Here is a 15,921-nt window from a genome sequence, read left to right on the forward strand (position 1 = left end):
GATTGATAAGGACCAATACTTCAGTTCATTCTACTTGGTGAACTCTCAAGCATTTTTAAGTTCATTCAATAAAATGAGGCTTTGAAAGAAGAACCAACACAATGAATCTATATAATGAACTGTAAAATCTAAATCAACAATTTTTCAAGACTTCATTCTAGAAATGAAGTACAACAAACTCATAAAACATGGTATTATTCATCAAATAAGACTTTATTCTAGAAATGAAGTCCAGCAAACTCATAAAACATTGTATTTTTCTAGAGGCTTCATTCTTGGAATGAAGTCCAGCAAACTCATAAAACATGGTATTTTTCTAGAGGCTTCATTGTAGAAATGAAGTACATCAAACTCATAAAACATGGTATTATTCATCAAATAAGACTTCATTCTTGGAATGAAGTCCAGCAAACTCATAAAACATTGTATTTTTCTAGAGGATTCATTCTTGGAATGAAGTCCAGCAAACTCATAAAACATGGTATTTTTATAGAGGCTTCATTCTTGGAATGAAGTCCATCAAACTCATAAAACATGGTATTTTTCTAGAGGCTTCATTCTTGGAATGAAGTCCAGCAAACTCATAAAACATGGTATTTTTCTAGAGGCTTCATTCTTGGAATGAAGTCCAACAAACTCATAAAACATGGTATTTTTCTAGAGGCTTCATTCTTAGAATGAAGTCCAGCAAACAGCAAAGTAAAAACATGGTATAGACATTCATTCTACTAACTTCATTCTACAAAATGAACTCCGAAGGAATACCCTACTTATACAACTTCATGCATACAACAGAAAAATTGGAATACAAACTGAATCAACAACAAATATATCAAAATTCAACTTCAGAAGATCAAAATCAACTTCGAATTAGGGTTTTTGTACCTTTTGGTGGTTTCTTTACTATTGATTTCTTTGTCACTGGTTCTTCTTCTTCTTGATTTTCTCCTTCATAAACAACTAATTGGCTCTCTCTTTCTTCAACTTCTTTGTCTGAAGATGAATCTACTACTACTTTCCTCTTCGATTTACCCATTTAGGGTTTTGATTTCTTCAATTTTTCTAGGGTTTTTCGATTTTCTGGGTTTGGTTTTCTGATTTTGGAGACTGTTTTGATTTCGATTTGAGAAGTTTTGAAATGATTTCGACTGATTTTTGGTGGATTCTTGGTTTTGTTGATGTTCATTCTCTGGGTTATGGAGAGAAGAAGACGAAGAAGTTTTGGTTCTATGAAAATGAAACTGAAAATGAAAAAAAGGAGGAGAGAGATGGTTAACGCGTTTTTAGGGGAGATCGTGGGTTGAAGGCGGTAATAGTTAGGCGAGGGTATTATTGTCTGTTTTTTTATTATGGACCAAATGGAAAAGGTAAATCCTAAAAGGACTAAACTGTTGTGGGCCCGGGTATAAAAGGACCAAATGATTATTTTCTCTAAACATATTCTATTGTTCGAATATTGGACCAGACGATTTACGAATCTTGTTCGAATAATATTGGACCAGACTTAAACGACTTACATGACCTCGAGTTGCTAACTAGGGTTGCCAGTAGTTGGTGTTAGGTGCAGCTTCACCTTCTTTTGTCTTGGAAATGTGTATTTCATTCGAATAAAATTTGATGAGCATTTGAAAATACAGCTGCAAACATAGCTTAACCCGACATCAATAACACTAAATTTGATGCATTTAACCCGACACCAATAACACTAAAATTGATGCAAGATCACATATTCAGATAGATTTCAATCAATCTCACAAAAGAAGAAGAAAGAACAGATCAGGAAAGATGAAAATGAAAGGAATGACAACAGAAACTAACCTAGAAAAAAATCGGGGAAAGAAATGGACACTTTGAATGGGCTATGTTAGTGCCATGGATCATCCCAGCCTTTGGATCCCTCTGTTTTAACAAAATCCACTATTGCTTGTACTGCTTCTTGAACCCTATTAGAGAGAGAGTGGTTTCCCCATTCAATCTCAACTTTCTCTGCTCCACCCAATGCTTTGCAAACGTTCTAATCGCAAAAGAGAGAGATATAACTCTAAACACTTATCCTTGATTGAGTTTAGCTCTCGGAGTTGTGTTGAGTTTTTCCATACATCTTTCCTACAAAAAAGTTAGTGGTGTATTTTGGTACCCCCAGTGTTTTCATCTTCATCATATGGAGAATCATACTTGCACCGAACCAGAAAAATATACACCAAGATAAATCTTGAAAACGCAGGAATCACAAACCTATTAACTCAAAAGAAAAAACTAAAGAAACAAGAAAAAATTACAAAAATAGAAGCAGAAAGGATAAAGGAGGAGAGGGTATTGAATGATCTGCTCCTAAGGAGCCGATCTGAGTAGAGCGGCGGTCTAAGTTAAGTTTTTTTTCTCGCCCTGGTTTTTCGTTAGAGAGAGCAAATGGATAATAACAAAGTCGTGGGATTCATTCCTAACTACTTATACATCTCGGAATGCACTCATTTTTGGTGGGAGTGTAGAGCTTTATAAGAAAAACGTGTCACAAAAGAAATAGCTTCAAATTCGGTATCGGTCTGGGTTTGATAAAAGAAATAATGCCAAAATGTCAAGATAATGTCATTCTAACTATGTCATTAGATCCTACCTAAAAATAAAATCAGGAAGAACGTTCTTCTCCTTGTTTATCTTATTTATTTCATATAACTTCCAATCATTGCGCTCATGAACATGTTTTGGTCGTTTATCTTCTTCTTTGCCTTCGAATTTTTCTTGCCTTGAACTCTTCTTTGCCTTTTCTTAGGTGTATGTTTTATTTGGTTAATATTCAAAACTTGTATACTTCTTTGTTTTTAAACCTAGTATTTTTATAACTGTCTCATATCTTGCTAATAACGGCTTCAAGCACCACTCTAGAAATATCAAGTTGGGTTGTTAGATCTGGTTAGCTTTCAAATTATACCATTTGATTTCTTATATATAGACAAAAAAAGAATTGTAAAAAAAAAATTGGTGTAAATTTATGTTTGGATTTCACGTATATTTATAGCGATAGAAAAATAATTGTTAGAGATGAAATACTCACCTAACGGTGAAAACTAAACTGCTAGCTACTAATCTCGATTACCAGCGATTTAGTCGCTTAACCTTGTTATCATAGTGGTGCAGCCAGTTTGCCAAGCCACATGTCATTGCATATGTTTAGGTTTGCCCCCCACCCCACAATGATGCAGCAAGTTTGCCAAGCCACCTGGCATGGGCGCATGGCATATGTTCGGGATTCCCCCCACCCCAACATGGGAACCGCCCCTATAACTAGTCATCCACCCCACCCCTCTCTTTATTCATTCCCGTCTTCTCAACCGATCGAATTTGGGGTTCTTTCAATCAGGTCTTATATTGATCTAGGGCATCTCTTTTGTTACAATGGTTGATGATAAGAAGGTGGTGGTAAGAAGGAATAGGGAAAAGAAACATGGTTCTGCTGTTTGGGAAGAACCGCATTGAAAGCCAGAGATCTGAACTCAAAGCACTCTCACATCTTGAGAATTTTATGTTAGTTACTGCTGGTGCTACAGTCGTTACTTTGGTTACTATTGTTGGTCTCCATGTCGCAGGACGAATAGGATATGATCAAATAAATCATTTTGGGGGTTAGGGTTAAGATTTACTAATTAGGGTTTTTTAAATTTCACGCTGTCTTTCAACTTTATCTATATTTATATGTTCTAGCAGTAGTAGTTCTCTATGTTTGAATGTACGATCTACATGTTTACATAATCCTAATATTACTTTTGTGATTGGCGTGCTTCTTCTTTGGCTCTATATTTATTTCATTGCAGTTTAATCATGGTATAGAGACTAGAACTGGTTGCAACATGCAAATTTCTGTCTGATACCCTGTCTACCAGGGCAAGAAATATGTAGTGTTACATACAAGGCTAAAGAAATCTGAGATACATAGGGCTGATTGTATTTATTTTCTAGGAAATTTTAATTTATTTTCATATCCATTCCAGACTAACACCATGTTTGTTTACTCCTGACTCATCTGAGTCGTCTGGATCTGAATCATCTGGATCTGAGTGAAATCATCTGACTCATCTGGATTTGAGTCGATATGTTTGTTTTGAGTCAGATCTGACTCATCTGACTCGGAAATAAGTGAGTCAGTGGTTTGGTCCCATGAGTCAGGGGTATTTTGTTACCTGACTCAAATGAGTCCGAGTCAGGGATTATGTCTGAGTCAGAGGTCTAGTCAGATCTGACTCAAAATGGAAAACAAACGGTCTGACTGCTGACTCGGTCCGAGTCAGGGGTTGACTCAGATTCAGACGCCGAGTCAGCTGCAAACAAACAAGTTCTGAAAGAATCTATTGATGCAAGAATGTATAGATGAAGTAGGATATTTCATATTTGCTCATCTAGGATATATGAATTTATTTTCACCTCCAATGCAAGAATGTATTGATCAAATAGGATATTTGCTTATTGCTGGTCACTTGTCTTCCTGCATCTTACCCTTTGCATACCGTGGATGTTCCATTCCCCTAAAGTCTTGGCATCTGCAAATTAAAATTGCGGTTGTTCGCAGTCAGGTATCTACTATTGATGTCAAATATATTTCATCAATACATTCTTGCATATCCACACCTAACAGTTGCCCGGAATAAAAGAATGGCTTCTTCAGCTTTAAATTTAAGCCTTTTTTTATTTTTGTGAGGAAGAAAACTGATTTGCTGCATATGTTAAATTACAGAGAAGAACAACTTCAACGAGGAATTTGAAGGCATGGATGAGTAGTAGCCAATCCGTTACAGTATCATTCATACCGCAAACAACAGCATCCCTAGACTCGCTTGCAAGATCTGCAAGCACAAATTTCATGCTGCAAGCACAGATTTCATTCAGCATGCGTTACAAAGGCCGCCCTTGCTGAGAATATCTCAGTTAGTGTGAGTAAATCAGCTTGTGAAGTTGTTGTTGCCTGAAAATATACCTGGTCACTTGTCTTCCTGCATCTTACCCATTGCATCTTTTGGTCCTGTGGATGTTGAATGTCCCCAAAAGTATTGGGCATCATCCAATTAAAGCGGAGGCGAACTGTAAGCTATACCACTGACACCGGCGAAATAAATGGTGTTCTAAATTCTGTCTTCCTGTGTCTTATCCACTATCCCCAAAGTGAATAACAGTACTGTAGTTCACATTACCTCTCAACCTTCTTCAAGTACTAGTAGATAACCCCATTTGTGGAATCGACCTTATAGTAAATGATGCATGTCACTTTGTGATCCAAAAGTGTAAAACATACACAAGGACTTTAGACAGTTGGGTCTAAACAACTTGTGTCGAAACATCTGTGGAAGATATAAACTTATCTATCACTCTTAGAAATTGAGTGATATCAATTGAAAAATTTAGACTTGATTGTATTCTGTAGTGTTGTATTTTCTCTTTGAATGTCCATCATTATCTGGCAACAACCTTAGGCAGCTTGCCTGATGAACCCTTGTGCAAATCTCTAATATCTGATTTTCTAATCAGAAAAGGTATGGTTCTTCATTAGACGTGCGCATGGAAGTTATAATCGTTGATCGAATATTGGACCAGACTTGAACAAATAATACTTATACGACCTCGAGTTGCTAACTAGGGTTCCCAGTAGTTGATGTTAGGTGCAGCTTCACCTTCTATTGTCCTGGAAATGTGTATTCCATTCAAAGAAAACTTGACGAGCATTCGAAAAAGAACGATTTTTTGGTACCATGGTTTTTTTGGGGACCATGGTCCTATTAGGCCACCTACCCTATAGTTATAAGGGGTGTCCTAAAACACTGAAATGATTAACCTATCCTTAACCTAATTTAATTTAAAACCAACCCAATAACCACCCATATATATAACCACCACCTCCTCCCACGACCACCTCCCACCATCGCCGATTTCCACCACCACCAACCACCGATTACCACCACCACCGCCGCCCACCACCGCCGATTACCATCACCACCACCTCCGATTATCACCACCACCAACCACTGATTACCACCACCACCTCCGATTACCACCACCACCAACCACCACCACCACTATATATATATATATATAGCTTAATTTAAAACATTAACAAAGATATTCTCACAAACCCATTACTTGTCATTCGTTTTTGGTTGAATAAATGAGAAGTAATCATTAAAATGAGTTGAAAATGGAAGTTGCAGAGAGGTTTAATGGAGGGTTTTTTTTTCAGAGAAAAGTTCGGTTATCAAGAATTAATTTTTTCTTAACCGAACTTAGAGTTCGGTTGATTCGCAAAAAAATACTTTTAACCGAACTCCTTGTATTAGAACAACACAAGTCCATAAGTTCCGTTCCTTCGCAAAATAGAGATATCACCGAACTTTAGTTTACGAAAATAACGAGAAGTCCACAAGTTCGGTTCGTTCGCAAAAATGTTAAGTTTTCTTTGTAACTGAACTCTACCTTTGAAACTTCGTAACCGAACTCTAGCTAATTCGCCAAGAAATAAATTTCGTAGTAACCGAACGTTTGCCTAATTGCATATATGCATACATAAGCCCAGTTTGGTTGATTCACAAAATGTGTTGAAGTTTGCGAACCAACCGAACTTCTAACACTAGGTTACTTTTAACCTGCAGTTTGGATGGGAACTTGGTTGCGTTGAAGTTTGCGAACTAACCGAACACACAAGATGTACCCAAATAAATTGTTAAGTTCAAAGTTCGGTTACCTACCATTTTATCCTAGGTAACCGAACATTACACTGTACGACCAAAACCTCCATTAACGAGCGAGTTCGGTAACCTGCGTGTTTGGAAAACGTAACCGAACTACACTTTCAGGTGTGTTCGGTTACATGTTCTTGACATATGGTAACCGAACTGGCCCAAATCTACATAAAAATATTCATTTTTTTTGAAAGTTTGGAGCAATTCAACCAGCATTATCTAAGTTTGAAGCCTACCTGGGTACCCAAATACCCTTCCTCCGGTTGTGGTTGGTAAAATCCATCGTTTTTCATGTTTTCCTTCTTCATCTTCTCTAACTTTACTCTCTCAATAATTCTACTTCTTTAAAAAAAAACCATCTGATTTTTTAATCTCACTAATTATCTTTAACTTAATCATCCCACTAATCATTACACTAACTATTATTAACACTAACTAATCATCACCCAAAATTAATCAGAAGGGTAATTTAGGTATTAATATAAATATCTAGATAAGAGGTGACCTAGATTTACTTCTAATGTCTTTACCCAAAATAAAACCATGGTCCCCCAAAAAAACCATGGTCCCAAAAAATCGTTCTTGAAAATACGGATGCAAACATATTTTAATCCGACCCAAATAACACTAAATTTGATGCAAGATCACGCATTCAGATAGATTTCAATCAATCTCACAAAAGAAGAAGAAAGAACAGACCAGGAAAGATGAAAAAGATACAATGAAAGGAATGACAACAGAAAGTAACCTAGAAAAAAATCGGGGAAAGAAATGGACACTTTGAATGGGTTATTGTTAGTGCCATGGATCATCCCAACCTTTGGGTCCCTCTGTTTTAACAAACTCTACTATTGCTTGTACTGCTTCTTGAACCCTATTAGAGAGAGAGTGGTTTCCCCATTCAATCTCAACTTTCTCTGCTCCACCCAATGCTTTGCATAATCTGCACAGGATAATAAAAAATAAAAAATACTACAAGTCATGAGACTGAATTATGGGCCAAACAAAACATAGAGCTACAAGTCTGTTAGTATATAAGCGTTACCTCTCCACCAATGCTTTCTTATCAACATATTGCGGAACATACTCATCAGCCATTGAAAAAATAACCTGCAGTGAATGCAAGTAACTTAAGCTCCAGTCACTTACAAGAAAGACTAAAATTAGATTTTTCCAAAATTTGTGAAATTATGGACTAATTTTGTCAAATTTATATAGTTTCTGGGTTGGTCCTCAAGCTGGGCCAATGGGCTTCCCTAGTTTTTTGCTTAAAAGTGCCGGGCCAACTTCCAAATGATACTCTTAGTCCATGGGTTGTGGGTCTAATGCGAAGTGTTGCCTAATCATATACAACAGTATGCTTAGTGTATATAAAAACTTGTTAACATCATAATAAAGTTTGAACGGTTAGGTGTTTTCTCCAAACATACGAGGTTATGTGGTATCATATAGCTCGCCTAAAAGTTAAAACTTGTTAACATCATAATAAAGTTTGAACGGTTATGTGTTTTCTCCAAATATTCGAGGGAAAAAAGGTTGTAGACTTAATAAGTTAGAGCTCAAAAATATGGTTCAAAATTTGCTTACCTGACAAGGTGTTTGTGACATATGTCCAAGTCTAGTCTTCAGTTGGTCATCAGTAAGATCAGAACTGAACATGTCGTCATCTCCCATGTATGCACAAAGTGAGTGATACCTACAAGGTACATGGTATTTAGAAAGCACCGTGTGAAATGTTGTGCAGAACTTATTCGTATAGAACGATGAAATAAATTGTAGCATAATGCCAATTCACAGATTTAAGACAAAACAATAACATGAAACTTATACCGCCAACTGTCCAGCTGAAAACAACAATCTCAGACATGCTTACTGCTCAGCTGAATACAATTTTGGATTTTCCATTTTACTGTCCATTTACTACTTCGGCTACGAACTTAAACTAGTTAACCTATTTCCACTTCATGCCTTCATGGTCCTACTGCTACACTTCCTCCAAACAACAAACCATTTCCATTACCTACCTATAGGCAGAAATAGGGGCATCTGGATTTGCTCGGAGTGGCATTAACTCATCACCCCGACCCTCACTGATCATCGTTGACGCCAAGTCGATCATTTCTGCTGTCTCAGGAAGAGTTGCTCTAAACTCTCGATCACTAACTGGAGCCTGAATCATTCAAATTGGCGTTATATCTAAACTGACAAATAATGTTTGCATCTGTGCATTAAAAACCTGATATAGTGGTTAGCATATTAAGATATCATGTGGAAAAAGTTTGAGTATGAGAGCATAAATATTAAATCTATATATTTTCGCAGTTACAGATTACCCAGCTCTTTCAAAACCAAATCAGGTGATTCCACCAGCATTGACAAAAAGACGCAATAACTTTCTATCAGACAATAGAAATAAAATCAAAATACCTAGATGGACACCAAACGAGACGAATATCACTTGGAGATGCCATTTCATCCCAAGGATTTTAGTGCTGCTCTTCAGATTGAATGCCACGTGAGACTATCAAAGAGTTGTTTACAGGGTCCTTGATGACAAGATGCGACTAACTACTCTACAGTACAGCATAGCCAAATCCCGCAGACTACAGCCAACTGCCAACCCTTCTCTAATGAAATTGCTTAATAACTAGGTTTAACCCCTAGAATACCCGAAGGCGCTTGGTGGAGGGGGGGTTGGAGGTAAGGCTTAAGACAAATATAGTATGTTTTTACTTGATATATCGTTTACAAGTTTGTCTATAAAGTTCAAGTATTTGGTAGCAAACTAAACTGCCATCGGGTAGCACAGATCCTAAAGCACGGTATATCCAATGCCACTAAAAGTTTTTCATGAGTGGATAAGCATTCCTAAAGTATTGCATCTACAACGGAACCCTTTACTGCAGACAGAATAGAATTAAGCGATTGGGAAAACTAAAAGAATTTCACTTATGTACTGCTCACTCTTGTAACTACAGCAGTGTGAAATTCTAAAGAGAAACACCTATTATTGTCAGATTCCACTTTACGAGATATACAAGCACAGAGAAATAGGATGCTCAAAATATGCAGAGACAAAATGATACATGAAAGTCACAAAATACCTGAAGAATGGCTGCCCGGACCGCCCTGGAGCATGCAGCATTTGTGCGAAGGTAATGAACAATATCCTAATTATTTACATGCAACCGTTAAGTACAATATCTCTCACATCTAAAGGCCATTAAAGAAATTCAAAAATTGGATAATATATTCTGCAAGTATTGTACGTCTCACCTGACATCCAGTACTGTGCCCTACAAGCACAACACCTGTAGAATCTTCTTTATTAATTAAATAGCTGATTAGCTGATCGAGCTCCCCAGCATCCTTTAAAACACATACATCAAGAACATCTCAGATCATGAAATATAACCAAAAGATAATACACAATAATTACACATTCTATGATTCACAAACAACTGATTTCACTTTGGAAGTAAACATGAAAACAGCACTTTATACATTTAATAGTTACCAAGCAAGGAATCCTGCTCTCATTTTATTATATAACCTCTAGGCAACAACTCCCACGATGGCTATTGTCACTTTATGTCATCACAAAGACATCAATCCTTGAATGAGTGTGGTTATTTATTGCCAATTCGTCCAGAAAATTATATTTCAGACATTTAAACTGATGTCTAGTAGAGGAAAATGAGGTTTGCGCTTTACAAAGGTGGTCTAATATATATAGTTCGATCTGTATGTATCAACAAGGGTCATGTTCCAAAAGCAATCACAATCGAAGTCTCATTCCACAATATGGGTAAACTAAGAATCAAAACGCAACCTTTACCAATACTGAAAAATTGCATTCTAATACTAAAGATCCATACCCCTGTGCTAAAATAACAGCAGTGCCCCAGAAAAAACTTACCTGTTTCAAGCTTGAGGTACCATATCCGGTATAAGATGATGAGAGCAAAGGCTGGACCAGGGACCATTTTTCCTTTTGCAGAGCAATTGATAGAGGTTCCACATAACTACACATACCCATAAGAGTACCATTAGAACCTCCACAAATACATAAAACAAATGCAAAGACAAAATCACCATCAACTCTATAACACAGCTAACTTCTTGCAAGAGTATATTGCAAACTACATCATTAAGTCAATCAAAAAAGTCAAGTATCCACCGATAATCTGCTCGACTAACATTCAACTCATACAATCCCCAAAAGAACGAAATGAACACGAGTAAAATTATATCAAAAAAAATGCAATTAAACTTAACATACTCAGTAGCTAAAAGACCATCAGTCAATCCACCAATAAAAATGACTTGCTGTTTGAAATCCCCAGTCTTAAATGCAACCTGATTGATAATCACAAAATCAAAACTCAACTTACTTATTCTCATTCATAATCACAAAACAAAGAAATTTTCAAAATCAAAATGATGGGCAAACCTGAGCAGATTTAGGGCCATACTTGAATAGAAATCCATGATTCTTCCGATTAACAGAACCACCACTGAGAATCCCTCCTCCTTCACTAGCGATCGCGTCAGTAGTCATCATGTTACTAGGGTTTTCGGGTTTAACACTACTACGACTTCTAACAAATCCCGAGAACCATGATGGAGAAGAAGAAGAAGATGATGAAATCATAATAACTGATAATCTAATTCTCCTTCCATTACTTGAATCGGAAAATTTTCAGATATTCATTGATTGAGTCTGGATTTATGTAGGGTTTTCTAGTACCGGGAAAGTGAAAAGTCAGGAATCAAAGAGGAGATCTAATTAGTTGAACAATAAAGAGAACGGAATCTCTTCTCCTCTCTCTGTTTCTCTGACAATTATTCAGGGACAAAATACAGGGCCGATCCTGCGATTTTTGTGGCCCCCTATTAACGTATGCTTTATAGTGGTGAGCCACCTAGACACTCGAAACTAATGGCATGAGAAAAAATCGAAGTCCACCTGCTTTTAGAAATGTTTATAATTTTTCAAAACCACCTTCAAAATCTATATATGTCAATAATTTTTGATATTAGTGTCTGATAAAAAGATACTAAAGTGATTTTTATCCAAAACACTTCCCATATTCCTCAATTTTTAAAAGCTGGGAAAAAGAAGTTTTTAAAAGCTATAAAAGCATAAGTTTTGGTCCCACTAAAATTTAATGTTTGATTTATCCTTTTTGTCCCTATTTTATTTTGTAAATGATAAAAATTACGCTTAAATATATATACAATCAATTTTTTATTTCTTACATATTATTTTTAAAATATTATTACAATAAAAACTCCATATTCTCGATTCAAGAACATCGACAATCCAAAGAATTTACAGCATCTGAGTTCGTTTGGATTTACAAGATTTTGGGCAAATAACTCCTTTCTTGTAGGAGTATCTCTTATTGAAGAAGAAGGAAATCAAATTAAATGGTCGGAATCGATTCCGGATTATACCATCATCCTTCCCTACCACATCTATAAAAATTTAGTATCTTTACGGTATATGGTTCTTTCTCTTCGCGATGTACCACATCGATTCCGGATTATACCATCATCCTTCCCTAACTGATATCTTCACTTGTATTAGGGTTCTTATTATCTTGTATTTTGATGTTTTTGTTATTCTTGTAAGCGATCATGTAATCACATTTTGATTTGAATAAATTGAAATTGTTGATTGGCCAAAAAAAAAATAGTTTTAGGACTTCATAAAATTATTAATATATGGAGTTTATTAATATAGGGAGGCATACCAAAAGAAATGATTTTTTTGCTAATTCAAAGTATGTAAAAGATAATGGATATGGATGTATTCCTTAATCATTTAAATGAGCAATAAGTCGTATATAGAAAAAGTTTAAACATGCCAAGAGGCTTTAGTCGACATGCTCGACAAGTTGGAAATATTTTGACTTCAACAAGATAGTGCGCATAGTATTGAGATCTTACGTATCTGCAAACCAAAAGATGCTATAACAATCCAAAAATTTACATAATTTTCTCAAAAAACTATAGATTAGTATTTTATTTCATATTAAATTTTGATGTACAAGATCTATAAGTTTCCAGTAATGACGATTATATAATATATGGAGGTACTAGAATTTCACCCGTGTTGTAACGGCACAACCTCCATAGTAAGTAAAAAAGTTATGTCAATTTCGACCTTTGTCAATGTCAATGTTTGGCGGCTCTATATAAAAATGACAATTATTCTCCATGTTTTTTAATTGTTGTGTGTTTTTTTCTGAGAATTGCTAAGTTGACCTAAATATTTGTCTCGAAAAAACCATCGGGCGAAACATATAGCGGGACCAACTAAAAACCTTTATTATCCCTATCGTTGCTGGGTTTTTCTCGGGTTGATTTTCGGAAAAAATGGTGGTCAGCATGTACAATTGTTTCTTTTGCATTAATAACCATCTTATTTTCACATTAATAAAATCAACCACAACTTCCATAATAATCATAATGACATAGAATAAACATTGCCACTAACACATTGAGCACCGACACCCCATCACCACTACCGTTTACACCACCTGCACTATCGTCACATGCTCCATGCACCAATACTCACAAAAACCACCCCGATTATCCTTAATGATTATTAACAAATTTATTATTTGTTTAATGAAAATATATTTTATTTACTGAAAAAAATAGTTACAATGAGATGTTGGGGGGTCCGATACTCGTGGTGATGAAGGTTCGGCCACAAGGCGTAATCCTCATCGGGGGAAGGTAGCGGCAAAGGGTGTGGCACTGAAAAGTTCAAACATTGTGATCGATATCCCCGATCAAGATGATGAGGATGATATATTTGGGGACGATCATCTGCTTGATGAGGATGCCCACGGTCACAAGGAAACATAGGTTTATGAGGAGAATGCTATTGTGAATCTTGGCGTGCAATTTGGTGCTCAGGGCCGACCTAAACATCTACATTAGATAAGGTTGCTACTGTTGAGACGAATGTGTTACAGAGGTTTCCCATATGGCTGTTGGATCTTCATTGGGTGTTCAGACATCCTTTACCATATCGGGCCCTATTTGTGATTCACTTGGTGCATTGAACTCTGCGGAGTTTGGTTCCTATACTGATGAGTAGATGATTGATGCCGTGCCCCTGTATCGTGATATCGCATCGGTCTTTGATAATGTGGTAAGTTATTTGTTTGAACTTTTGTTTTTGATGTTATCGGGCCCTACTAACTCGCCTTGAGATGGAATCTGTAGTCGTTGAACCGGTCGAGGTTGGAGGCTGCTCTTCGCCGACAAGAGATTAGGGAGTTGGAGGCTTCTCTTCAGCAGGAGAAGGAACGATCCCGTGGTCTGGAAATCAAACTCGCCGATGCGCAAGGTACATTATGTACAATTCTTCATGCCAATATCCTGAGTCAAGTACTATTCTTCTAGCCGAAATATCTAGCATAGATCTAGACGCTGCTTCAGAGTATAAGCTTATAAAAAGAAAGTGGGATATCGAAAAAGATCTTGTGGGGAATCTTCGACAACGAATTTCTAATAAGGATGGGAAGATAGACCGTCAGGAGGCCGAGATCCAACAACTTCAAGAAGAGTTGGGCAGATATCGCCTGTTTGAGTATGTTCCCGAGGAGATAGATAACTTACGAGCTCGCCTAGGAATCTTTCAAAGACTTGCTGGTGAGAAAACGTTACTGGACGATAATCTGGAAAGTCAGAATGGCTCCCTGAAGCTTCAAAATCGAGATCTTCATGAGGATCAACGACGAATTTTGAGGGATAAAGCTGTGGCCGAGCAGTCCAACCGAGATCTTCTTGAAAGAACTAAGAGTTTCGACAAACTGTTCAGTGACCTAGAGTGGACCCAAGCCCAAATATCGATACTACAGGGGTCTTATAACCGTCAGAGGGCCGAGTGGAGTGATCACAAGAAATATTCCCCCTCGAATGAGTTCAACGAACAATACTATAATGAGTTAACCTTGAAGCTTTCTAAGGCCGATGACGAGTTGTCCAAGTACGTGGAGTCGTTAAAATCTGTATTGCCAATTCTTTCAGGTCTCTAGAGTGCATGCTGGGGCGACCTTGGGACTTAGATAGTTTGTTGCTTTGACTTCGTATTCTGCCATGTTCCGTGTTTAATGTGTTGATGATGTTTTGTTGCAGCCGAGCAAGGTCGTGTCAAGGATCTGGAGCGAGATGTGAATCTCGGGCAGGAGGTGGAGCAGTGGAAGAAGGCCGAAGGTGATGTGAAGGTTAAACTCCGCGCTGCCGAGGCGAGGTCCCAACAGCTTTCTCAGCAAATTGTGGAAGAGAGAACTGCTCATCAGGACGAGCTTGCTGAGGCGATCACCGCTGGTGTGAACGATTACATTGAGAAGAAGCGCCGGGAGGTCGCTCAGAGGAGGGGAGGGGCTGGTGATGTTCCACCCAGGGGTTGATCGTGTATTTTGTAGTGCTGCGCCACTAATTCGCCATTTGTCTTGGGTTGTAATTCGTTTGAACACTTGACCCATTTTTCTTTTAACAACTTCTTTGAATGTGGTGCTGCGTCGCCGAGCTTATTTTTTCCTTGACAATTTCTGCTTTAATCATTGTGTTGACGTTGTTTGGTTTTATGATTTCTATCTTGTTGTTTGTGTTCCATACCTGCATTTTATGTCACATGTATTAGTATTAATGCCTTTTTTGTCGAACACACTCAACAAGGAGGGTCATCGGACCCGATGCCATATCCCAGCCGAGGTATCTCATCACTATCTTTTAGATTCAGTGGAAGGGTATTAGTCGTCCTAGTTCTAGGCCCGATAATCCCGAGTGGTTATCGACCAACCAACTCGGGCAAGTGGTCACGACCACCTGCGATGGGGGTAACCTTTCAAATGTAAGTAGGTTACCTAGTTGAGAAGAAATCGTATCTTAACAACCTTTAGTAACTGGCTTCCAACCACCAGTACCCTTAGGCTACCTCGGCATTTGCATACTGCCACTGCCCCGAGTATCGAATATCCAGTCGACTTTAAGTCACCTCGGCACTTCCACACTGGCTTTGCCCCGAGTACGAATGATCATTCGAGTGTAAGTCACCTCGGCACTTCCTCACTGGCTTTTCCCCGAGTACGAATGACCATTCGAATGTAAGTCACATCGGCACTTCCTCACTGGCTTTGCCCCGAGTACGAATGACCATTAGTTGCTCATGTCATAT

The 15,921-nt window shown here is 37.5% G+C and overlaps 1 protein-coding gene across 1 annotated transcript; it reads right to left on the reverse strand.

The window, feature by feature from the left end:
- Nucleotides 1-7,286: 7,286 nt before the first annotated feature.
- LOC113355299 (UPF0613 protein PB24D3.06c-like) lies at nt 7,287-11,649 on the reverse strand. The gene is made up of 9 exons (XM_026598124.1): nt 11,173-11,649; nt 11,002-11,078; nt 10,639-10,744; nt 9,996-10,088; nt 9,824-9,889; nt 8,744-8,889; nt 8,307-8,415; nt 7,765-7,829; nt 7,287-7,662 (listed from the first exon to the last, which is right to left on the reverse strand). The coding sequence occupies exons 1-9, from the start codon at nt 11,371-11,373 to the stop codon at nt 7,515-7,517; spliced, it is 1,011 nt and encodes a 336-aa protein (XP_026453909.1). The 5' UTR covers nt 11,374-11,649; the 3' UTR covers nt 7,287-7,514.
- Nucleotides 11,650-15,921: the final 4,272 nt, after the last annotated feature.

This window comes from Papaver somniferum, chromosome 3 (assembly GCF_003573695.1).
Source record: "Papaver somniferum cultivar HN1 chromosome 3, ASM357369v1, whole genome shotgun sequence".
Taxonomy (NCBI): domain Eukaryota; kingdom Viridiplantae; phylum Streptophyta; class Magnoliopsida; order Ranunculales; family Papaveraceae; genus Papaver; species Papaver somniferum.

Coding starts and splice junctions, on each gene's coding strand:
- LOC113355299 (XM_026598124.1), bottom strand. CDS start 11,373: ATGATTTCATCATCTTCTTCTTCTTCTCCATCATGGTTCTCGGGATTT. Junction 8,416..8,743: donor GCCCCTATTTCTGCCTATAG/GTAGGTAATGGA, acceptor TGTACCTTGTAG/GTATCACTCACTTTGTGCAT. Junction 7,663..7,764: donor AAGAAAGCATTGGTGGAGAG/GTAACGCTTATA, acceptor TATCCTGTGCAG/ATTATGCAAAGCATTGGGTG.